This window comes from Ursus maritimus, unplaced genomic scaffold, assembly GCF_017311325.1.
Source record: "Ursus maritimus isolate PB19 unplaced genomic scaffold, ASM1731132v1 scaffold_7, whole genome shotgun sequence".
In the NCBI taxonomy this organism is placed as follows: domain Eukaryota; kingdom Metazoa; phylum Chordata; class Mammalia; order Carnivora; family Ursidae; genus Ursus; species Ursus maritimus.
In genome coordinates, this window is record NW_024426885.1 from 37,135,230 (window position 1) to 37,159,624 (window position 24,395).

At 41.1% G+C, this 24,395-nt stretch overlaps 1 protein-coding gene across 1 annotated transcript; it reads right to left on the reverse strand.

Annotated features, from left to right (window-relative positions):
- Window positions 1–5,612: 5,612 nt before the first annotated feature.
- Window positions 5,613–23,869, reverse strand: ZNF239 (zinc finger protein 239). Its single transcript, XM_040624089.1, has 3 exons — window positions 23,857–23,869; window positions 22,917–22,957; window positions 5,613–7,276 (listed from the first exon to the last, which is right to left on the reverse strand). Exon 3 carries the CDS (start codon window positions 7,197–7,199, stop codon window positions 5,982–5,984), a length of 1,218 nt encoding a protein of 405 aa, XP_040480023.1. The 5' UTR covers window positions 7,200–7,276; window positions 22,917–22,957; window positions 23,857–23,869; the 3' UTR covers window positions 5,613–5,981.
- Between the last annotated feature and the right edge of the window lie 526 nt (window positions 23,870–24,395).

The window sequence follows — 24,395 nt, forward strand, 5'->3', positions numbered from 1 at the left end:
TTCTGGGTGAGCAGTGGTATTTCATTGTGGTTTCAGTTTACACTTCTCTAATGATTAGTGATATTGAACATCCTTTCACGTGCTTACTGGCCACTGTCTTTTATTACTGGGTTGTAAGGGTTCTTTACAGATTTTGGATACAAGTCCTCCTTTATCAGATATATATTCTACAAATATTTTCTCCAGTCCATAGTTATTTTCTTCATATGAAATTTTAAAATTGAAGTCCAGTTTGCCAGTTTTTCCTTTTTATGGTTTGTATTTTTTCTTCTAGGCACTTTACGTTTTTTGTGTGTATGTTTACATTGTTCATTTCTCTTAGCTTCTGGTAGATGCTGTCCTTCCTCGGCGTCTCAGCTTACAGCTGCATCACTCCCGTGTCTCTGCTGTCACATGGCATTCTCCCTTCATGTGCCTGGGTTTCTGTGTCTCTTCTATTTGTCCTTAATGGTGTGCTCCGTCCCAACGCTCAGGCCCAGCTCAGTTGCCCCAAACCCAGTGCAGGCTGGTACACGGTGCCTGCTGAGACTTAGGGTGGCCCCCCTCCTTTTTCTTTTTACTGCCTTGTTGCACTGGCTACATCTGGGACTATGTTGGCTAGAAGAGGGGAGTAGACACCTTTGCGTTCTTCTCAGTTTTAGGAGGAAACTGCTTTTTATTTTACTGTTAAGTCTGTCACATGCAGGTTCTTCCATAGACACCCTTTAGTAAATTGAGGATGGTCCCTTTACTTCTTTATCAATTTTGAGTTTCTAATCATGAATGAGCATTGATTTTGTTTTCAAATACTTTTTCTACATTTTAAAAAAGATACAGGTTTTCTTTTTTAGATGTCAGTATGATTAAATACATTGATTCTGAATGCTAACGCAAATTTGGATTTCTAGAATAAACTCTATGATGTATTACCATCTTTTATATGTAGCAGTTTCAACTTGCTATTTTTTAGAAGAATTTTTGCATCTGTTTGAGAGAGATGTGGATGTATGATTTTCTTTTCTTGTGAGGTCTTTTTCTGGCTTTGGTATGTGGGCAATGTTGGCTCATAAATGAGTTGTAAAGTGTTTCTTCCTAGAAGAGTTTGTGTAGAATTGTTAATATGTCTCCCTTAAATGTTTGGTAGAATTCATTTGTACCATCTGGTCCTGTACTTTTTCTGTGTGGGAAGGTTGTCAGCTACAAATTCAACTATTAGGGCTATTCTTGTTTTCTTTTTCTTATTTTTAAAAATATTTTTACTTATCTATTTATTTAAGGATTTTATTTGAGAGAGAGAGAGAGAAAGAAAGCATGAGTGGGGGTGGAGGGGCTGTGAGAGAGGGAGAGGACTCCTTGCTGAGCAGGGAGCCTGATACCAACCTGTCCCAGGACCCCGAGATCATGACTTGAGCCAGAGGCAGACGCTTAACCGACTGAGCCACCCAGGCACCCCTTCTTGAGCGAGCTTTGGTAGTTTGTGCCTTTCAAGGACTTTTTACATTTCACTGAAGTTGTTGAATTTATTGGCATAAAGTTAAAATTCCCATACCAATTTAGCTAGATCCAACAATTTCAATATATTCATTCAGTTCAAAATACTTTCAGACTCGATTGGGCACATTCAGGGTGGTATGGGCATAGACTAGTTCAAAATATTTTCTTAAGAAAACATTTTATTTATTTGAGAGAGAGAGAGGGAGAAGCAGACTCCCCACTGAGTAGGGAGCCCGACACGGGGCTCAAGCCCTGGACCCTGGAATCATGACCTGAGCAGACGCTTAACCAACTGAGGCACCCAGGTGCCCTAGTTCAAAATATTTTCAAATTTTCCTTTTTACCTCTTTAATTCAGGGCTTATTTAGGAAGGTGATTTAATTTCCAAATATTTGGGGATTCTTCAGATATCTTCCTGTTAGTGATTTCTAATTTAATTCTGTTCTGGTCACAGAACATACTTTGTATAGTTTCCATTCTTTTAAATCATTTGGAACTTGTTTTACAGCCCATAATATGTATACCAGAAAATAATGCATATTATGCTGTTGTTGGGTGGTGGTCTATGTCATTTAATCAAGTTAGTTGATAGTATTATATACTTTTTTTAAAATTAAAGATTTTATATATTTGAGAGAGAGAGACAGTGAGAGAGAGCAGGAGTGGGGAGGAGAGGGAGAAGCAGTCTCCCCATGATCAGGGAGCCTGACACAGGGCTCGATCCCAGGACCCTGCGACCATGATCCCAGCTGAAAGTAGATGCTTAACCGACTGAGCCACCCAGGTGCCTCAATAGTATTATATACTCTTTACTGATCTTCTATTTGTATTATCACTTAAGTATTGAAATACCTATACTTGAAAATTTGCCTATATTTATTTCAATTTTATTAGGGTGTTTTTTTTTTTTTTTTTTTAAAGTAGGCTCCACACCCAACATGGGGCTTGAACTCACAACCTGGAATTGAGAGTTGCATGCTCCATCAACTGAGCCAACCAGGTGCCCCTTAACTTTCAGTTTATATTTCATGCATTTTGAAGCTCTAAGAGTAATGGAGCTAGAGGACAACTGCTTTACTGTTGGATTCTCAAATGCCAGAAATACAGAGGTCTCTCCCTGGGGGCCGTTCAATTTCTGCAGAAAAGAAACTTCCCATCTCTTGCTAAGGGTAAATCTCTGGTTGGGAAGTGCACAGGGGTTGGGGAGAAGGACATGTGTGTATGGGGTTAAGTGAATGTTCCATATACAACTGGTCATTAATTTCACTGCTTTCCCTTCATGTCTCACTCCTGTCTTCTACAGTATTAAGCATTTCTGAGTCTGGAGCCAAACTGGCTCCTTGTTCTTACCTTTACATGCAAGCACTATAAATGGTGCCCACTTCTGCTCTAATACAATAGCCATTTCCTTCCATCTTTCATATTTTTGAGATTCCTTGTTTGTTGTGGTCTTTCTCCTATTCTTTTTATTGCTGTGGTTTTAAAAATGTAAAAAAAATATTTATTTTAGCATTTTAATGCTGTCCAGAGAGAGGTTTAACCAAAAGCAAATTTCTAGTCCTTTCTCTGCTAGTCATTTTGCTTAGCTGACCAAACACTGACATGATTTCTGTAGCCCTTGCTGATCAATTGCCACATGCTCCTATCTATTAGCTTTTCCCAGGTCTACCTCTTGAACCTACTTGTTCTCAACTGCTCTCAGGTACCAATCCAGTGCCAGTTTTACTCTCACAACTATGTAAAGCGTGTTGCTTTGAACTCCGCTTTCATTATCTAGGGTTCAGCCTTGTACCTCATGACCAGTTATGACCCTTTCTTATCAATGATGTACAATGAGAAAGGCATGGGAGCTTCCATATTTCTTTCTATCCCCTAACTCTGGCTATCAGGGTAGAGGGTAGGAAGAATTAAAAGATTAGGGGTGCCTAGCTGGCTCAGTTGGTAGAGCATGCAACTCTTGATTCTGAGGTTGTGAGTTTGAGCCCCACAGTTGGTGTAGAGATTACTGAAAGTAAAATCTTGAAAAAAAAAGAATTAAGCATATCCATTAGTATTTTAAGATATTAAACAATTCTTACAGAAAGGAAACAGCACTCCCTGAATAGATATGATAAATTTTAAGAATTGTAAAGTCTCAAGTACTCAACAAATAATCTGTGAGCTATATCTTTTGCTTAAATTAGTGACAGAATTATCAATTGGATATAATTGATGATTACTGAGAATATCCAAAGGTCTTTGTTCAAATCAAGTACTTGTAAACTATCAAGCCCAGGGCAACCCTTGAACTCTGAAAAAAAATTTTTTCAACAATCCTAAAACATTTTTTTCTTTTTTTTTCATTTCACATTTCTGAAATTGGGTATATCTTAGCAAGTGCTTTCTTTTTCACAATCAATGGTTTCTTAGGATCTGATGAAATGTGATATATCCTATTGTACCTCCTGCATTTTCATGTACAAGTTCTTCTTTTCCACAAACTTCCTTCCCATAATCAGTGAAATGCTTCCCAAGGACTCTGATCATATTACAGTTGTATTAAGGAAGGTGATGCTTAAAAGAAAATAGTAAAAGCTAAACATAGTTAAAAACATTGATAGTGAAAGTTATGTATATAAAGAAATTTGGAAAAACAGGCTATTTTATAATCACCTGAGATCTGAACTTCAGACCTTCCCCCAGCCTCATTACACGCAGGTTCTTGTGATCTCATGTGGCTCCATATCCCGGTGAGATCCTGTACATCAGGAAATTAGAAGATGTATGTGACAAAAACGTCAAATCCAAAACAGATAGTCAGGTATGATCCATGAGGTAAGAGGAATTGAGAGGCACTCATTACTCTAGAGATGGCGAAACAGAAGCACATCATTTGCGATACTGCCTTAGGGTATCCAGTCACCACCCTCTTCATCCACATGGAATGCTTGCCCAGGGATGGAGTCATATATTCTGGAATTATCTCTTAAAGAAAGGCAAATGTCTTAATCTCTCTTCTTCATTCCTTAATAGAAATTAGCTGTTTCCCCAAAATTAATGTATACTTTCCCTGTCATCCATGTCCAGGTAACTGCTTCAGGTTACGCTGGTCAGGATATATCAGTTACAACCCCACCTTCCCAAGCTAATAAATAAATGAGGCATCCATATTTTCCCCACCATTTTTCATATGTGGATACTAGTTATTGGTGAAAAACTGGAATATTGACCACTGCGTAGCCGCCTAAGAAATGCTTGAGGAATCATCAACCATCAGTTAGAAAATGAGGGCTGCTATCAGCTCCTCATTGTATAGTAAATGCCAATTTAGTTATGTATGCAATCACTTTTCTACTTTCAACTGTTGCTTGAGCTTCTTCTATCAACTTCTAGGGGATGAATCTCTAACTTGGTGAGGTGGCCTAGCTTCACACCCCAAGTGAATTATATGTGACACAGTGCATATTTTAAGGCTGATCATCCTGAACATACTCTCCAAATATGCCTTAAAATGTTTTCATATAGCTATTTCTATACAAAGTACTTTCAGCCAAATATAAAAATAATTTTATAAATAAGTTGCATGTCTATAATGAGGCCTAAAGAGGCTGGGGATGCTGTGAAAACAAAGGCTTTTGGGGTACATCAAATATTGAAACAAGAGATAAACCCAAAGAGAAAAATATTAGAAACTTTCTCTCCTAACTTGTTTTGTATAGTGTAGAAGAAAATTAAGGAAATGAAGTTATTGAGGAATTAAATACATTTAAATATATTTCAACTTCATTTGCTATGTTTCAACAAGGTGTACGTACCCTACTTGGCTTTAGTTTGGCAGCAGAGGGGTCATCTGAAGTGGTGGAATCTGGAAAAACTCCAATAGGCCAGCTGCACCCAGAAAAAGGAACTACTTATGTTCCTGAGCACCTGCCTTGAAGGGAGAGGGGAAGTGGGTTCAGCATCCTATAGTGTATGGGGTATACCACACAAGTAGCTCTTTTCCATCTCCTTGTTGTGTGGCCACAGACCGTCGTATATTTTGCAATAAACACAACAGATTTCACGCCCATAATATCTCCAACCACTCCCTCACCCAAAACGAACATGTGCAATCATAGTTTAGAGAGGGCTAATCAGGGCTGGAAGGACATATGAAAAACACAAGGCACAAGATTTGAAGAGAAACCAGAGTTTCATTTTCTCAAAGAATATGAACAAAGGGAAACATGTTCTGCTTACACAAATATAAAGTTCTTGCACTTAAAAAAGCTGGGTAGGACATATAGTTGTAATAACACTGGCTTAACTGCAAAATACAGACATTTCACTGTACCCATATGAGGAACGAGAACAATCAATTTGTTGTATAGCATAACAAAGAGCTTGGTACTTAAAATACTTTAAATGAATGAATGATTTTCAGTGAGGGAACATAAATGAGTAACTTTTACTATCTCTCCTGAGAATATTAAAGGAAGAATGATGTTAAAAATATTTGTCTTTACAGTATGAGCATATGACTGAAGACCTTATTTAATGGGATCTTTCCTATGAACCCGCTGGTGGATATGGAGGTTGGAGCTCTGGCTGAAGCCCTTCCCACACTTGCTGCACTCATAGGGCTTCTCTCCAGTATGCACTCTCTGATGGATGAGGAGTTTTGAGCTCTGGCTAAATCCCTTCCCACACTTGCCACAGTGATAGGGCTTCTCTCCAGTGTGGACTCTGAGATGGATGCGGAGATCAGAGCTCTGGCTGAAGCCCTTCCCACACTCATAGCACTGGAAAGGCTTCTCGCCTGTGTGTATGCAGCGGTGAATGTGAAGGTTCGAACTCTGACTGAAACCCTTCCCACACTCCCCACACTTGTAGGGCCTCTCCCCAGTGTGAACTCGTTGGTGGATGTGCAGGTTGGAGCGCTGACTGAAACTCATACCACACTCCCCACACTCATAGGGCTTCTCACCAGTGTGCACTCGCTGGTGGATATGCAGTTTGGAGCTCTGACTAAAGCCCTTTCCACACTTGTCACATTTATAAGGCTTCTCGCCTGTATGGACTGCATGATGAATGAGCAGACTCGAACTCCTTGTGAAGCCTTTCCCACACTTGTCACACTTATAGGGTTTCTCATCCGTGTGGACTGCTTGATGGATGAGGAGACTGGAGCTCCTCGTGAAGCCCTTCCCACACTGCTCACATTTGTAGGGCTTTTCTTCTGTGTGGTGTCTTTGATGAAGTAGTAGTTCTGCGTGCTCACTGAAGTCCTTACCACACTGACTACATCTGTGTAATTTCTCTGCAGTGTGGATTTTTGCACATGGAAGACCATCTGAGCTGTTGTTACGTCTCTTTCCAAGGTTGTAATAGTTACAGGGTTTCTCCTCTGTATGAGCTCTCTGATGACGACTGACCACTTGTGATTTCCAACCACAAATGTCTTTGCAGCTACAGTCAAAGAGATCCAAAGACTCTTTCAATTGGCCATGCTGGCAATTTGCCTCACCACTGACCAATGGTGAGACCAGTTCTGTTACGTCAGACATAAGTTTAATTTGAAGGTTCTCTGAACAATGGTCCATGGGAGGACTTTCTCCCTGCAAGACTTTTCTCTCAGTGCTTTCTGCAGTTACAAATAGACTTTTGCTTTTCTGAGGATCCTGGAGCTCATTTTTACAAAACGTCACTGAGGAGTCCTGTGTGGCCATTTGGCTTGGGACTTTCAAAGACAAATATTCATTTGCCATATTTTTGTAATCATCACTTTGAAGAGTTACCACACGACTCTTGTTTCTGGAAATGTAGAAGATGCTTCTCCCTACTTCTGATAAGGGGAAAAATCTAGTTCAGGATTTCTGTACACTTCTCCTGGAAGATTCAGAATATAATACTCTGTTATTGTACTGGCCGTATCTCCTAAAATTAGCCAGCAGAAAAGCCCCTACGTAATAGATCCCTAAGTACTTTCTCTTGAAGATTCTCCATAGAATTTTCATTCAAGTCTCCTAGGGAACAAAGAGAATTCAATGATAAGAACACACAAAGAGTAGATTTCAAGATTTTGTTTTTTTAAAAAGATTTTATTTATTTGTCAGAGAGAGAGAGAGCGAGCACAAGTAGGGGGAGAAGCAGGTTCCCCGCTGAGCAGGGAGCCTGATGCAGGACTTGATGCCAGGACTCTGGGATCATGACCTGAGCCGAAGGCAGACGCTTAACCGACTGAGCCACCCAGGCATGCCAGATTTCAAGATATGTGAACTGGAATGTCTAATGCCTGAAGATTTAATAACTAGGAAGAAGTTCAGTCTTGTCCTTATAGTCATGTCCTTGGGGTTAATATTGGAAAGAGAAAACTTAGCTGTACAAGACATCTTAGCTTGTACAAGAAATCTTTTCTTGGCTTTTAAGCACAGCCAATAAAAGTGTTCTTCCTCTACCCTGCAGAGGCTATGAATCCCACGTCATTGTCACAAATAACATTTCATTCCACTTCATTTTAATTAAATTTGAATTTAATTGGTAACCCACTTTAATAGGTGCTGGGGATACAAAAAAGAAAATAGAAATTCTTTTGCTAAACAAGCTAGAGCCTACTGGGAAGAAAAACCCCAAATCAACAGTGGTGACATTGTAAGTGCAACAGATGCATGCACAACCAGTCATGGGAGCACAATGTAGGGGCGTTTGACCCGAATCTTGGGGAAGATTTCTGGGAACAAATGTAAGGGAGAGAAAAAATGAAAATGTAGAGAAAATATGACATGCTCAGGAAAACTATATGCAACTGCTTGTGGAGGAAATAAACAGGTGACAGTGGTGAAGAATGTGCCCTGGAGAAGAAAGCAGGAGCCAGAACAAAGGGCTTGGTGCGTACTACTAAGGATTTAGGTCTACAACTCTCAGGGATTTAAAATTTAAGGACTTCAGTGGGGAGTGAAATGCCTGACTTTGTGATTATAAATACCATCAGAAATAAGATTTTAGGTAGAGAAACAACTGCAAAATGATAAGGATGGTTATGAAGAGAAAGGGAGAGATTCATTCTAAATCATGTGAAGACTGGCTAAACTTGGAAGGGAGACACCCAGAACGATCCTCAGTTCCTTGCTTGAGTGATCAGGTATGAGGGTGTAAATGGTAAGACAGGCTGGAGTTGGGGAGAGGGGACCAATAAACACAAACTTTGCCTTGCTTAATTTGTGGTGCTGGTGGAACATTCTTGAATTGTTTAGTAATATGGGTCTAGAACTCTGAGAGAAAACTATGTTAGGAATGCAGATTTTAGACTTACTAGTATGTATGTCAGTCAGAACAATTAGAGTGAATATCTTAATATTACATTGAGATGACAAAAAAGAAGTCCACAATAGTCTTTGAAAAATAGAAAGTTTGCTATCAGCAGAATAAAAATGTTGAGGAACTCCTAAATGATAAAGAGCAGATGAATGAGAAATGGAGAAACTAGAAAAAAAACCCCAAGCGCACAGCTCAAATCACATACAGAAGGGTTCCAAAAAGACTAAGAGATCTTTTTTTTTTTTTTAAGATTTTATTTATTCATTTGACAGAGAGAGACAGCCAGCAAGAGAGGGAACGCAAGCAGGGGGAGTGGGAGAGGAAGAAGCAGTCTCCCAGCAGATCCCAGGACCCTGGGATCATGCCCTGAGCCGAAGGCAGATGCTTAATGACTGAGCCACCCAGGCGCCCCAAGACTAAGAGATCTTCTCAACAAGTCCCAGAAATTCAAATTCCAAACTCAGAACCAACAATTATAAAGTAAGAGAGGTTGATGTTGGAAACAGGTTTATTTATTTATTTTTAAAGATTTTATTTATTTATTTGACAGAGATAGAGACAGCCAACGAGAGAGGGAACACAAGCAGGGGGAGTGGGAGAGGAAGAAGCAGGCTCATAGCGGAGGAGCCTGATGTGGGGCTCGATCCCACAATGCCAGGATCACGCCCTGAGCCGAAGGCAGACGCTTAACCGCTGTGCCACCCAGGCGCCCCATAGAAACAGGTTTATTAATTCACATTACGCCTTTCTTTCTTTCTCTCCCTCTCTTCCTTCCATTCACATTACGCCTTTCTTTCTTTCTCTCCCTCTCTTCCTTCCTTTCCCATTCATTCATTCATTCATTCATTCATTCATTCATTCATGTAATCTCTACAGCCATCGTGGGGCTCAAACTCATGACCCTGAGATCAAGAGTTGCATGCTCTTTTTTTTTTTTTTTTTAGGATTTTATTTATTGATTTGACAGAGAGAGAGACAGCCAGAGAGAGAGGGAACACAAGCAGGGGGAGTGGGAGAGGAAGAAGCAGGTTCCCAGCAGAGGAGCCTGATGCGGGGCTCGATCCCATAACGCTGGGATCACGCCCTGAGCCGAAGGCAGATGCTTAACGACTGAGCCACCCAGGCGCCCCTGCGTGCTCTTCCAACTGAGCCAGCCAGGTGCCCCTCACGTTAGGCATTTCTAATGGCTGGACTAGTTGTTGCCATTAGCAGCAACACTCTCCCAAACACCTTCTTCCCTACAAAAAATGAAATGATGGCTAAGGGTAGTGGCCCCACATAAAGCCTCAAGAACAAAATAAATGGTCTGCCAAAGAAAGGCTCCTAATGGTATTATTTGGGCTGGAGAGAGTAGCAGAAGTTGAGGTAATATTGAACCTGCACAATGACATGGTTGATTAAAGTACAAAAAGCAGCAAGTGACCTCCACATTTGCCCAGGATAAAGGCTCAGGGTAACTCCTGAAGTGGGATTTCTGACAAGGGAGATACCTCAGGGCTGGAGATTGAGAAGCAGGGAATGTCCCAGGTAACTTACTAGACTGAAAAGGCAACATCAAAAAGGTGGTTGTAGAACCCTCCATGTGAATTCTTAGAGCCACTGCAAGCCCAACCAGCAGAAGCACCCTCTATAAGGACAGCATGCTGGACCAAAGAGGGTCAAGCATCAGCTGAGGACATATATATAATCAGGACGAAAAATAATCAGAATTCTTTCAAATTAATAAAAGGACCGAAAAGGATGACAATCGTAATAACTAAGACCTACCATGCCCATTTGAAGCACTCAGGCACTAGTTGCACAATCTCATGTAAGAGGAACTCCTAGGACACCCATTCTACACATGAGGAAAGCCAAGGTTGAAGAAGTTAAGTAACTTGTGTCATAGCTACTATCAGGGAGGCTGATCTTAAGGTCTGCAATCTAGATGGGTCGAGTAGCAAAATTAACACATGGTTAAGTTGGAAGACTGAGGGGTCCTCCTAGAATGTGGGGTAAAAGGACAGACAGATGGAAAGATAAAAGTAAAAGCCCATATTGTAGGAGTTCCACGAATATAGTGAAAACAAAACGAAGGGAGAGAAATGATCAAAGCAGTAATAGATAAAAATGTTTCTTAGAATTCATAATTTAGGGCTCACTGAATGCTTTTAGTTGTATGGGAAACATCTAGGATTTCAAGGAAAAAAAAAATCCCAGAAAATGCTAAAAGTATCCAGACAGAAAAGGCAGGTTGTGTGCAAATAAATGAGAATGATATTGACACTGAACTAACAATCAGCAATATTGGATACCTGAAGACCATCAAGCAGTATCTTCCAATTTTGGAGAAAAAGTGATTGTGGAAAAGATGGTACATGATACAAAAAATAGCAGTGAGCAAAGAAGTCAATAAAACAATGAAGTTGAATCAATTGTTGCTACATGAAAGAAAAGAGTAATAATTAACCAAATTAACCCAAATGCTATAAAACAGTGGGGATGAAAACCACCCCAAATACAATATATTTTAAAAAGCAAGCATTAGGGGCGCCTGGGTGGCTCAGTCATTAAGCGTCTGCCTTTGGCTCAGGGCATGATCCCGGCCCCACATCAGGCTCCTCTGCTGGAAGCCTGCTTCTTCCTCTCCCACTCCCCCTGCTTGTGTTCCCTCTCGCTGGCTGTCTCTCTCTCTGTCAAATAAATAAATAAAATCTTAAAATAAAATAAAAAAAGCAAGAATTAGCTTTAGGAAAGGAAAAAAAAAAAGGAACTGTAATCCTAGTGCACTAGTTGACCCTAAGGGAACAAGAGTTACAAGGTCAAAGCAATGTAAGCATTAATCACTGAAGTGACCTGGACATAAAATCTTGGGAGGATGGGCATGTTGGGGGAAATAATGTAAAAGAGCTAAATCCTCATCTATGATGTAAAAAAGTCAGTACAGAATATAAAATATTGATCAACTGAAAAACAGCAGTATATTATAATAAGCTCAAACTGTACTGAGGTACCATTTTCCACCTGTTACAGTGCTAAACACCCAAAGCCTGAAGACACACTGCTTGTGAGTGTAAATTCGTATCACCCCCCAAGGACATTTTGACAATTATCTATTAAAATCATTAATGTATACACTCAGCATTCCAGCTTGAGGGCTTTATTCTTCAGATTTTCAGGCAGAGCTGTGAAATGATACTTGCACAAGATTTACTCCCTGCAAATGGCTTCTGACAGCAAATGACCTAACCTGGTAGAGAGGAGTTAGGGACACGAAGGAAGGCTTACACTGTGCATCTTTTTCTTTTTGTAGTATAACTTTAATAATTTAAAAACATTTAGTACATTTGGGAATTTGGTTTTCTTTGCTGCTCATGCATATTATTTTCTTTTCCCACAATGTTCAAAATTTTCATTGTACATTTTTTTCCAACTTTATTTGGGTATACTGACAAGTAACACTGTGTACCTTTTATGCCTTTTTTTTTTTTTTTAAACCACGTGAATGTATTTGTTCCTTAAAAAAAAAAAGTAGCAGGGCACCCTGGAGGCTCAGTCGGTTAAGCATTTGACTTCGGCTCAGGTTATGATCTCAGGGTTCTGGGACCGAGCTCCATGTCAGGCTCTGCACTCAGCAGGGAGTCTGCTTCTCCCTCTGCCCCTCCCCCTGCTCATGCTCTCTCTCAAATAAAGTCCTAAAAAAAATAAGTAGCTGCATAAATGTGTTATTTGGAAATATGAAGGCAAATACAATAAGGAATAGCTGAAAGGATTAAAACCGAGTGACTATGAAAAGCCACCCTGTGGCATAAAGAGCAGCAGAGCAGGGAGACTGGCTTTTATAATAAGCCTTTCAATACAATTTGCTTTACCTAGGTGAATGTTCACAAAGTTTAAAAGTAATGGCAAAAAGAAAAAGGAAAAAGGAAAACAGTGCAGTTTGGAACAGTTAAGTCATGTGCCAGGCCAACGTTATTAAATGATCAAAGGACACTGCCTCAGCATCCTTGCTGTACAACACACTGCAGAAATGGCAGGTCTGTGAAAATCTGTGGGGGAGACGTTGTATTAATGGTAGGTTTTATAAATAGTTATGAAACTTTCTGATATTAGTTTTTAAAAAATATTCAAAATATTATGAAGAATGAATAATGTTAGAAGAAAACGCTGATGTCAATGAGAAAAGGGGTCCTTTTACAGTATTTATGTCCTAACAGAGATCTCTAAGACATACTGCATAAGATTGCCAGTTGAAAAATACACACGGTATAACCTCATAAAATTTTAACACATATATTTTTAATATACACATCTGTATATGGAGTACATAAAAAAAGACACAAACTATTATTAGTGATATCATTTCATTATACTTCTGTGTTCTTTGATTCTTTGAGATTTTTTGTATATTACTTACATTAAAAAATGTTGGACAACCACATTCAACTTTTTACTAATTAAAAATGCAAACCTAGCGCCAAGCTTGAAACTGGAAGCACATACTCTACTTCATTTTTGCCCCTCTGCAAACCACTTTCTACACAGTAGTCCCACTGATACTGGGTAAATCAGGTCATATCACCCGTTTGTCCACTGGCTTCCCACTGAACTTATCATGAATTCACACTTTTTACCAGTGCCTTCAATGGCACAAATGAGCTAGGCCCTGCCCACCATGTCTTCCCTCTCTGTTCTTTCCAGGTGCTCCCAGTATTCTCACCATGCTCCTTCCAGGTCTCAGGTCTTCCCTTGTACTATTCTCTCTGCTTGGAATATTCTTACCCTAAACAGTCACCTGTTTCATGCCTATTAAGCCTTTAGATCTCAGTTGAAATGTCATGTCAGAACCCTTCCCCGAAACTTTCAACAATACATATATTATCACTCTTGTCCCATCCCAGGCCTTCATTCACTTGGGCACACTATTCTATCCTTCACAGGACTTAGCAATTTATAATGATATATTGTGTTTACTTAATGCCTCTTTGACAAGACTGTAAGAAATATTTCTTCTTTGCTGAACTCCAGAGTAGTCAATTCTTAAATCTTGACTATGTATACCCAGCATAGGAAGTATTAAATACATTGCTTTCCCTCCAGAAACTGGGCTGGAAACAAGGAAAATGAATCAGATTTGCAGATCCAATGGTTAACATAAAAGCATACAAAAAAATATCCAATCAGGTCTGATGAGACTGTGAGATATAAAGTGAAAGTTCTGAGAAGGGGGTCAAGTGGAAGGAGTGGTCAAAGGTTTCACACTAGACTTTGAATAAAATCTTAAAGGACAAAATTAATAAGGAACCAGAGCATGATAATCATCAAAGATTCCAGAGAAAGCCAGGCAGGGAGTTTTGAGGCTCTAAACCAGCAACTAAAGGTAATTCCAGGTTTTTATGCAAAGAGTGACACGATAAATGATATGTTAGGGGAGATAAGTCTACTTGCAACATCTAACTTGAGCCTGCAGAATGATGTCAATAATCTGTCTCATTATTACCACTGTTAGCATTAAGTGGACCTATTTTAGAGTGCTATCTGTGGGACTTGAGTGTTAATGAATTTAAAAGAATTTAAAGTCAAAAAAGAATTGATGAGAGAATTACAGATGCTGGGGATGGCTAGGGACAAACTTAATAATGACTTATTTTGAATCTAGGGGGCTGATAGAATGTTAATACTGGCAAAAGTGGGAATATGAGAAGTTAAAACAGGAAAATAACTTAGAAAATTCTCAATACACTGAATGTGAAGTGACACTAGATATTCAAGTGTAGATAGTCCATAGCCAAGAAAGTACATAGGAACAGAGTTTCATATGAGGATAGGAAATAAAGACATTAGGGTTATCACAGTAGAAAGGCTGGTTGAGGCCATTTATGTGTGTGCTAGCTCTTTGAGGGAGGCAGACAAGTGTACAGATACAGTGTACATTCTCAACAGGGGCACTACTGACACCAAGGGGGTGATAACAAAAAAAAGGCTGAGAAACACTGAAAGATGGTGATCTAAAGGCAAAGGGCCTTTTAGGATTTCCAAAGTTAGAGGAAAGACAGAGAAGCCAGTGAACATGCAGAGAAAAGAAATAGGAGAAAGGCCAGAGGGAACAAGAAAACAATGACTTCATACATATCAAAAAATTTGAGGGTTAAGGTGAACACTATCAAAGCCATCAGAAGAATTGATAATAGTAAATCTCGAAGAAAAATTAAAAAAGGAAAAGCTCTGAAAGGGACAGAAATTTAATAGTGACCTCCAGGTGAGCAATTCTGGTACAAAGAGAACACAGGCATTAGGTTTACATAAAGGAAACGGCAACATGGGCTCTCACTACTTACAGGGACCAATTCACTCTGTGGTGCTTGCCTTACCTCCCAGGTGCAGCTGAAAACAATGGTTCGAGAGCCACAGTTACGAGGGAAGAGAACCAGGTGGATAGAGGCAGGAAAAGGCCCTGAAAGGCACCATTACAGGCTACTTCTTTTCCATGGTTTTTGTACAATGTCCATTTTTACTACAAAATGGCAATTTCACATGGTTTAACCTAGTAGGTATATATGTATCTTACATCTAATTAAAAATTCTTGATCATTTTTTAAAAAAAGATTTTATTTATTTATTTGACAGAGAAAGAGAGCACAAGCAGAGGGAGAGGGAGAAGCAGGCTCTCTGCTTGGTAGGGAGCCGGATGCGGGGCTTGATCCCAGGACCCTGGGATCATGACCTGAGCTGAAGGCAGATGCCCAACTGAATGAGCCACCCAGGAGCCCCATATCATTATATTTTTTAATGCGTACACATTCTTCTCTTGTATATTCCACTATAATTTGTATAACCAACACCCTGTGATACATTTGGTGAATAATTTCTTCACTATTTCAAGTAATTCTATAATGACTTATCTTTCTCCACAATTTCCAGCTGGAGTTACTGATTATTTCCTTATGATACCTAAAAATAAATTATTACATCAAAAATGTTTAATGCTCTTTGATTCAAGCAATCAAAATGTTTTTGAGAAAAACTGTGTCAATTATACTCGTAACTTTCTCCATGGTATGAAATTTTGTCTCATCGCAAGTATTGTCTGATATTCAGAAGGGGAGATGGATGAATCCCTGACTGGAAAGGAAAGAAGCAATGGAAACTAGATACTGTAGGGTGGGGATATTTAATGAAAATAAAGTCCAAGCAAAGACGGTAAAAGGCCAATGTGGGGAAAATGTGGGAAAAGATGAGTACCAATAAGAAGGTCAGCGTGAATGGGAAAGACCACAACCATCTGAAAAGGAAGAGGAGGAATAAGTGAACAAAGGTCTATCAGTTTGTGGAAAGTATCCTTTTGATGCCCTGCCTTTCTCCACAGACTTCAGAGAGAACTCAGAATATTTCAAAAGTGACTCCTCTTTCATGTATTAGCCTGGGCTTGTAATTTGCCATGCTGCCTAGCTGATTTCTTTGGAGTTCATTCTCCATTTTATAATGATCTTCACCCTGCTCTGAGAGATTACATCTGGGTAACAGAGGGATCGGGTTAACTGTGTGGAAAGCAAAATCAGTCCCAAGAGATGGTTTTATAAGGAATATGGTTTCTAAGACGACTCAGTAAAAGCTACATTCTCCAATTCTTAAGCCAAATTCTTTGGCTGCTTAAAATAATCAGAAACATCCTTTGTGCTAAAAGGAAACTTTGATTCCTAAACCACAATCCCTGGGGCCCCATCACTATTTAGAACCAAAGAAACAAAGAGTCCAGTCGGCAGGTGTCCAGGCTCATGTTCTTACCTACGGAGACCAACTGGCTGTAGTTCTCCAGCATCACAGCTCGGTGCAGCTTCCTCTGAGTGGGGTCCCGGCAGCCCCGCTCCTCCTCAGTGAAGCCCCCAGAGACATCCTTGAATGTTACTAGTTCCTAAAACATTAAACACATTCCTCCTCAACTGACAACTGTTTGCACAAATGCCCTGGAAGGAATACGGGGCTGGTAGTACTGGACAAGGTGAGAAAGGGACAGAAGAAGTGTACAGTGCAGGCAGCTGAGTCATCTAAGTCAAGTTTTATTGGAACAGCTTTCCTTTCTCACCTGCTTTGCTACTTCTATCCAAATTCTTCCCCTCCTGCTCACAACTCACTCAAGATCAAGCCGTCCAGTTACTGAATCTTTCCTTGTCACTGTCATTTCATGGTCATTGCTGAGTTGTCCTTTCCACCTCATTCCTACCATTATTCTAACAACCCCAACACTCAAGAGAACAATTTGCTGAATGCTCAAACCTCACATTTCTTAATTTCTTTACAGTGCTAATCATCTCTCATTTCTTCACACTCAAAAACCATGACCAGAGCCATTTCACTATGTGGACCACTCTGCTTTTGAAATATTGATCTCTTAATATCCTACTCCTTAAAAACACCTTCCCGATCTTCTTGCTCTTCCTCTTCCATCACACCTGCTTTATCAAGACCACCACCCTCAACTCTTCCTCTTTTTTCCCTCCCAGCCGAAGTATACTTCTGCTCTCAAGTTTTCCCTAGTCCTATCAATCATACATTCTTTCTTGTTCTAAACTAAGTAGCTGAACATTCCTGGAAAAAAGAAAACAGCATACACACACACAAACCATAAGATACTCTCCTTAGGTATTCCCAGATATTTACTTCCAGCCCTGTTTCTCCTCACCTCCAGGCTCCAAATCTCTACCTAACGCCTGCACTTGGATGTCTAGGAGGCACTTAACATTTAACAGGCCCCAACGGAATCTCCATCAGTATCTGCTCTTCCCTAGGGGTCCCCACTTTAGTAAATGGCCACACAACCCACCCAATTGCTGAAGCCAGTCTTAGAAGTCATTTTGAGTCTCTCTTCCTTACATTTTATCCATCACCAAGTCCTACCTCTAAAATGTATCAGAATCTATCCACTTCTCTCCACCTTGCAGTTATGGTTACAAGCCTCAGCCATCATGAAGTTCCAACTGTACCAACCTCCCAATTTGTCTCTCTGCTTCCACGCTTGCTCCCCAACACAATGAATTTTCCACATACTAGCCAAGATGATCTTTTAAAACATACCACATCAGGCATGAAACCCTCCAAAGGCTTTGCAATGGACATCAGGTAAAATCCAGACCCTTCACCTTGGCCTGCAAGGTTTTACAGACTGGGATCCTGTCATTTCTCCAACCTCAGCCCGAATCACCCTTCCTACGTGTCAAACTCAGGCCCGGTGACCTTGCAGGTCCTTGACAATATCAAACCCATCCCAACTTAGGGCCTTTGCACTGGCTGTCCCCTCTGCCCAGAACGTTCCTTTCCCATATCTTCACACGCCTGGTTCCTCATCATTCAGGTGTCAGCTAAATTGCTACTCCTCAGAGAAGCATTTCCTTGACTGTTTAATCCACAGTGGCACCCAGAAACTATCACTTCTTCTTGTTTTAATTTCTTTGTGCTACTTATGTCTTATCCCATTTTCTTATTTGTTCATTTGCTTTCTTATTTAACTGTCTCTCCCCACTAAGATATATATTCCTTAAAAACAGAGAGATGTTTGATCCTTGCATCCCCAAGGCCTCAAGCAATGCCTGGCATATAATAGGCATATAATAAATAGGTGTTTATTTAGTAACTTCACAGTGACTCTGGTTCCTTCCAGGGTTCTGTTGATGGAGCAACACTTCTCAAACTACCTCTGGTGAAGGACCAGTTTATTTTTAAAAGTTTCTAATATGTTAGACTTTTGTCAGATATTTTTGCAAAATACAATAAAAAAGAGTTACTAAAAATAAAAACCCAGATGTATAAAATACCAATGCCATTTAAAAAATATTAGATTCAACAGACATAATATTTTCAAACACTCTTAGTTTCTCTCCTTATGCCTTTGCAGACTGGTAACAAGCAGTCTGTGGACTGGCATCAGCCTTTGGGCCACACCCTGAAAAGCAGAATGACAGAATACACACAGAATGACCGAGAACCAAGTGAAGCCAAAGAAGCAGCTCAACTCTGGGCCAGGGAAGTACCCAATCACCTTCAGAACTCCGACACCTCAGGCCTGAGGCTGAAGGGGCACTACCCAAGTGCTCCTCAGGAAACTGAAGAAAACCAGGCTGCCTGCAGGAATGACAGCACCACCCTACTTTTCACCAGTGGAGAAGGTAATGATGAGAGAAGGTGGCAGTTTCCTCCCAAGCTCTCTTCTCAAGGTCATGGGTCTCTACTGTGTCTGAGGAGAAAGATATGAGATTGGGCTCAAGAAGCCTCCAAGTCCAGTGGCACCTGGGTGGCTGTTGGTTAAGCGTCCAACTCTTGATATTGGCTCAGGTCCTGGGATTGAGACCCGTGTTGGGCTCCAAGCTCAGTGGGGAGTCTGCTTGAGGATTCTCTTCTTCTGCCTCTACCCCCGCATATACTCTCTCTCTCCCCTCTCTAAAATAAATAAATGTTAAAAAAAAAAAAAAAAGCCTGCAAGTCCCTGCACAAAGGTGGGAGAGAGAAGGGACAGAAGTAGAGGTTGCTGCCTCAGGGAGCCATACACACACACATTAAGACAACAGCGCCTGGGGTACATCAAGCAGTAGAATTAGCCACTGCTTTCAATCAGACTTTCTCCTCAACCTCAGAGAACAAGGTTTCTTTCTGTCCAAGGCTAACCTCTCCCAATGCATTCTAGCTCCAATCCTTTTCTTCCTTCTGAAATTCAAGTCCGTCAATTATCTTTTTTCCCCTTCATTTCTTATCCATTTTTCCACTCAGTCATCTGGATGGTCTAAGACTCCTACCCAACCTCAATAATATTCAAACCACTTCAGATCTTGTCAACTCATCTTCCAAATCTCCCTCCAAAGTGTTACCTCTTCTTTATTTTCACTGCCACTGTCCTAGATAAGGCCCTCATTTCTTACCAAGACCACAGTAACTTCTTACCAAGTCTTTAAAATACAAGTTTTGTCATCTTTCAATCCACAGACTGAAAGACAGTCATTAATTTTTTAAGATCTCACAGACAAAGTGGTGGGGAGAATTCCATGCCAAGAATGGAAAGGGCATATATATATATATATATATATTTTTTTTTTTTCTTTCTGAAAGGATATATTGATGGATAACTCTGCAGTAGATTGAAGATTCTTGGATAAGAAATGGTAGGACAGTGGGCCAAATGAAAGGATTCAGTGTGACAAAGGAAAAGGGAAAGAAAATAGTGGTTCTGCTAAAGACAAAGCCGGGAATGAAGGAATCTGAATAATGAAGAGTCGTTCCCATCCCCGCCCCCACCCCTCCCCCAGCTATCAATGGAGCTAATAAGTTACACCCAAGGTGGACTCAGTATCCTGAAGGCCAACCAAAGGGGAAGGTCATGCGACTAGTAGTTTCCTGTTCCCACCCAAGAAATGTCAAACTCTTTAAAACTACATATATCATATGGCTTTCCACTTCCTTTCCAGAGTCCACCCTCGCTGGATCCAACAATTTACTTAGAGGCAGGAAACAGTAATGCTGAAGTCTGGAGGTGGACAAGAGCTGTTGCCACACTGGATTACCTGAAGTCAACCAAATGTCATGCTGTAGTCTAGAATAGCCCTTTACATGCTGCTTCTGTCTTGATTTGTATTTCTCCCATCCATTTTGCAACTCCTTCTAGTTTCAGGACAATCAACAACTGCCTTTCTGAAGCATGAAGATAAGTTAAATGCCTCCTCCTCCAAGATGTCATAGTATTTTTCACATCTCTCTACCAAAGCTATAAAATCTGTCTTCCAAATTGGCTACAAGATTCTAAAGGATAAGGGCCATGTTCTTTTAATCTTTAAATCCCCAGCCAACTAGCTCAACTGACTAGGAATCTAAATGATATCTATATTACATTATATATACATATAAATATATGTAAATTATATATAAATATATATAAAATATAATATTTATAAATTTATAAATTCAAGTTAAATGAATAATGAAAAGATACAAGTAAAACTGAACTTCAAGATCATCAAAGGAAACTCTTAATTTTACAGATGAGAAAACCAAGGCTCGTGATAGTGAACTGACTTACTCAAGGTCATAAAGGGAAGGGTTAAATTGGGACTCCTGCCTTTCAGCAGACTCAAGGACAATGTCTGGTACATAAGAGAACACTCAGTAAGTATCGGTGGAATGAAGTCCTTTCTTTAAAATCAAGTTATGAACATATGCCAGAATCTCAAAATTTCACTGTATTAGCAATCCCCAACTTCGTGATAAATTCTCTTCATTAGGGACCAGGTAGAGGAAAAGGAAGGAAAATACAGAAAGCAGAGGGTCTTATTCACATTTATTTCCCCTGAAGCCCTCAATTTGTTTTCAAGGCACCGAGATGGCATTCTCAGGACCTTGAGGCAGGTCCTCAAGGCAGCTTCTAAACCGATTTTTATAAGAGCTCGTGTTCTCTTCCTATGTATATAAGAACTGTATTTGCCAAGCAAAAAGATGGTCTTGCTGGTAGTGGTGTTAAGAAACAATTATTTCTTCCTTAAAATCCAGCTTGATTTTTCATTCAAGTAACTTCTGGTGCAACTGACCTGTTTAGTTATGGAGAGGGAACAGCATGGAGTTGGAAGACATGGGGTTTCCTTCTGACTCTGCTGCCCTACAACAAAGGATTTCCCTTAAGCCTTCTCAAGAATTAGAGCTTTCCTCGGTAAAATGCCAGCACCAAGGCAGAGAGGAGGCTTGCTGATCCCTTCCATTTCAAACATTCTATGATTCTAAGTGTCAATCTTGAAGTAACTTTCTAGGAATGGTTTTATAGAGACAAATGAGTAATCAGTTTCTTAAAAAGTGCTAATCGGTAATTTAACAATTTATTGTACCAATTAAACATGTAGATATGTTGGAAAAGGGAATGAAGCAGTCAGCGCATAAAAGACGAATGACCCATCTTACCTACCTTAATGATGCTCACATCGAGTATGTACAGAAATATCTCACAATTATTCCAACAAATCTTTGGATGTACAAAGGCCCATGGGATTAAAAAAATAAAGTGAAATTCTCCTTTTAGTAGGTTTGGGGTTGGGGGGAGTGCCTATGACTTTTTTTTTTATTTTTATTTTTTAAAAATTTTATTTATTTATTTGACAGAGATAGAGACAGCCAGCGAGAGAGGGAATAGAAGCAGGGGGAGTGGGAGAGGAAGAAGCAGGCTCATAGCAGAGGAGCCTGATGTGGGGCTCGATCCCGCAACGCCGGGATCACGCCCTGAGCCGAAGCAGACGCTTAACTGCTGTGCCACCCAGGCGCCCCCATGACTCTTAATTCTTAAAAAAACACCCCAGGTAACCCTGATGAATATCCTGGTTAAGAAGCATTTCTGGGGGGGCGCCTGGGTGGCACAGCGGTTAAGCGTCTGCCTTCGGCTCAGGGTGTGATCCCGCCGTTGTGGGATCGAGCCCCACGTCAGGCTCCTCCGCTATGAGCCTGCTTCTTCCTCTCCCACTCCCCCTGCTTGTGTTCCCTCTCTCGCTGGACGTCTCTATCTCTGTCAAATAAATAAATAAAATCTTAAAAAAAAAAAAAAAAAAAAGAAGCATTTCTGGGAGTGATTTAGTAACTACTGTGCTGGCATTTAACGAATTTTTTAATGTTTAGTAAATGGTTATTGTTAATATGTGTATTTTATTTTTTTCACACATGGAATCTGCTCATGAAGAAAAGCTCCATAATTTATAACTCTGTTTTCCTGAGATCACTGAATACTGGCCAGAGCATGTGATAACTGAATAACTTTCAACGTGAGTGAAATGTCTTGGCAGGAAAAGGGTGACTTTGAGAGAGGATCAGGCAAAGATGCTGTGTGGAGTCTTTCAATCGAATAGCTGAGTGCTCTGGGGAGTGGGCCAAGTTCATGGAGGGAGGGTGATTCAGTGAGAAAGGATGTGGAATTTAAAGTAAGCAACCACCGGTGCAGACTCTGGCAACACCATTCGATAGCTACATGTCCTCAGTATAGTAATGTTCTTACTCCCGTATTTATAAAATGTTAATGTCTCACACTGAAGTCTGACAATAAAAAGAATGTAACAAACACAGGACCTGACACCAGACAGGCACTCAACTAATGCTGATGTTCTTCCTTTGTTCCAAGCAAGAAAGATTATGTTCATTCTCAGAGAGATGGCATTTTCAGAGAAGAAACCCCAACTCACCTGGAACTTGGTCATTTCCTCCTCTCAGGAAGGACAGAGTCCTGGAAAGGTAGAGTTAGAGAAGAGAAAGAGAAAAAGCCATGAAAATCAAGTCCACCTTGCCAGATACAGACTAGCCAGTCCAGCAAGACTGTAGGAAAAAAGTTACTCTGCTCCTGCTAACCCCTTTTCAGTCAACCCTTCACACACCCTCTCCTGAGACGCCTTCCTAGTCTCCCCAGGCTGCACCTCCCTCGCCTCTCTACAGGTTTTTGGATTAAACAGGCCAAGCCTCCCCGCCAAACCCACGAGGGTGAATAAATTCCGCTGCCCCCAGCCACACTAAGATGTCTATTTCCTCAGGGTTTCTGATTTCTGCTCTAAAGTTCGAGGACGACCAGTAGGAGCTATCGGCTTGGATGCTTTGCCTCAGAATGGACTTTGACTCCCTGAGGCGCTTTCCCCGACCTGCCTCATTTCTGGGGTGAGAGGACAGTGCTGTGGGGACAGAAACCTCGGTCCCTCAAAGAGGCCCCTCTCGGTCGCCTAACGTCCACCGAAAACCGTGGAATAAGGCCAGTCACCGGCACAGAAATGGCCCGTGCGGCCAAGTACGAAGGCTCCAGGCCGGCCGAAGCCAGAGCTCAGCTGGGCGAAAGATGGGCCCCTCGGAGCCTCAGCCACTTCAGAGCTGGGGGGCCGCTCAGAATCAGGAGATCACAGTCAGGGCCCGCGGACAGAGCTGCGGCCGCGACGCCCGGACGCACGTGCGACACCGGGCCGCACCTCCTCTAGGCCGCGCGCCCTCCCACAGTGCCCAACCGGGCTTCAGAGTCTCAGCGGCCCTGCACCTCCCCCGAGGCACTCCCACATCCCCACATCTCAGCCACCGGACGCCTCTCTATCCGCTGCGCTTGCTGTCCGGTCCTGCGCGTCTCACCTCCCACGTGGAATCCAATACCTGGAAGAGCAGGGCTCCCAACACTGACCCGCGCCCCCGCCTAAGGCTCGGAACTACAAGTCCCAGAAAACTAGGGGATGGCCACGCCCACTTCCGGCGCTCGCTTCCGGCGCGAGTCCGAGCTTCGCGGACCGTGGCGCTGAGGGCGGGTTCCTGGCTCTGGCGTCTGCGTGTTGTTCGCAGTTCTTTGAGGTTAGAGACTAATTCGTTTAAGTTCCCTTACTTTTTTTTTTTTTTTTTTTTTTTTTTTTTGGTTTTTGTCTTTTTTGTTTTGTTACAAACGCCTAAGAATTATTTTAGGAATACCCATTAAAGGGTTTTAATTTTGCTGAAGTGCTACTGGCGTGAAAGGAACCTAAATATCACCTGTAATTTTATCATTACCTTTAAAAATATTCTGAAACGGTATATGCTACTCGGCATCACCACCATCTCGGGTCCAAAGTTCATGCATTTGGTAAACATGAGGGCCTCCTATGTTCCAGGAACTTAAAAATCGCTGTGGATATTTAACTTTAGTGAGACAAACAAGCAATACT

Bases quoted from the DNA above. Each gene is read 5' to 3' on its own strand.
- ZNF239 (XM_040624089.1), bottom strand. From the start codon at position 7,199: ATGGCAAATGAATATTTGTCTTTGAAAGTCCCAAGCCAAATGGCCACA.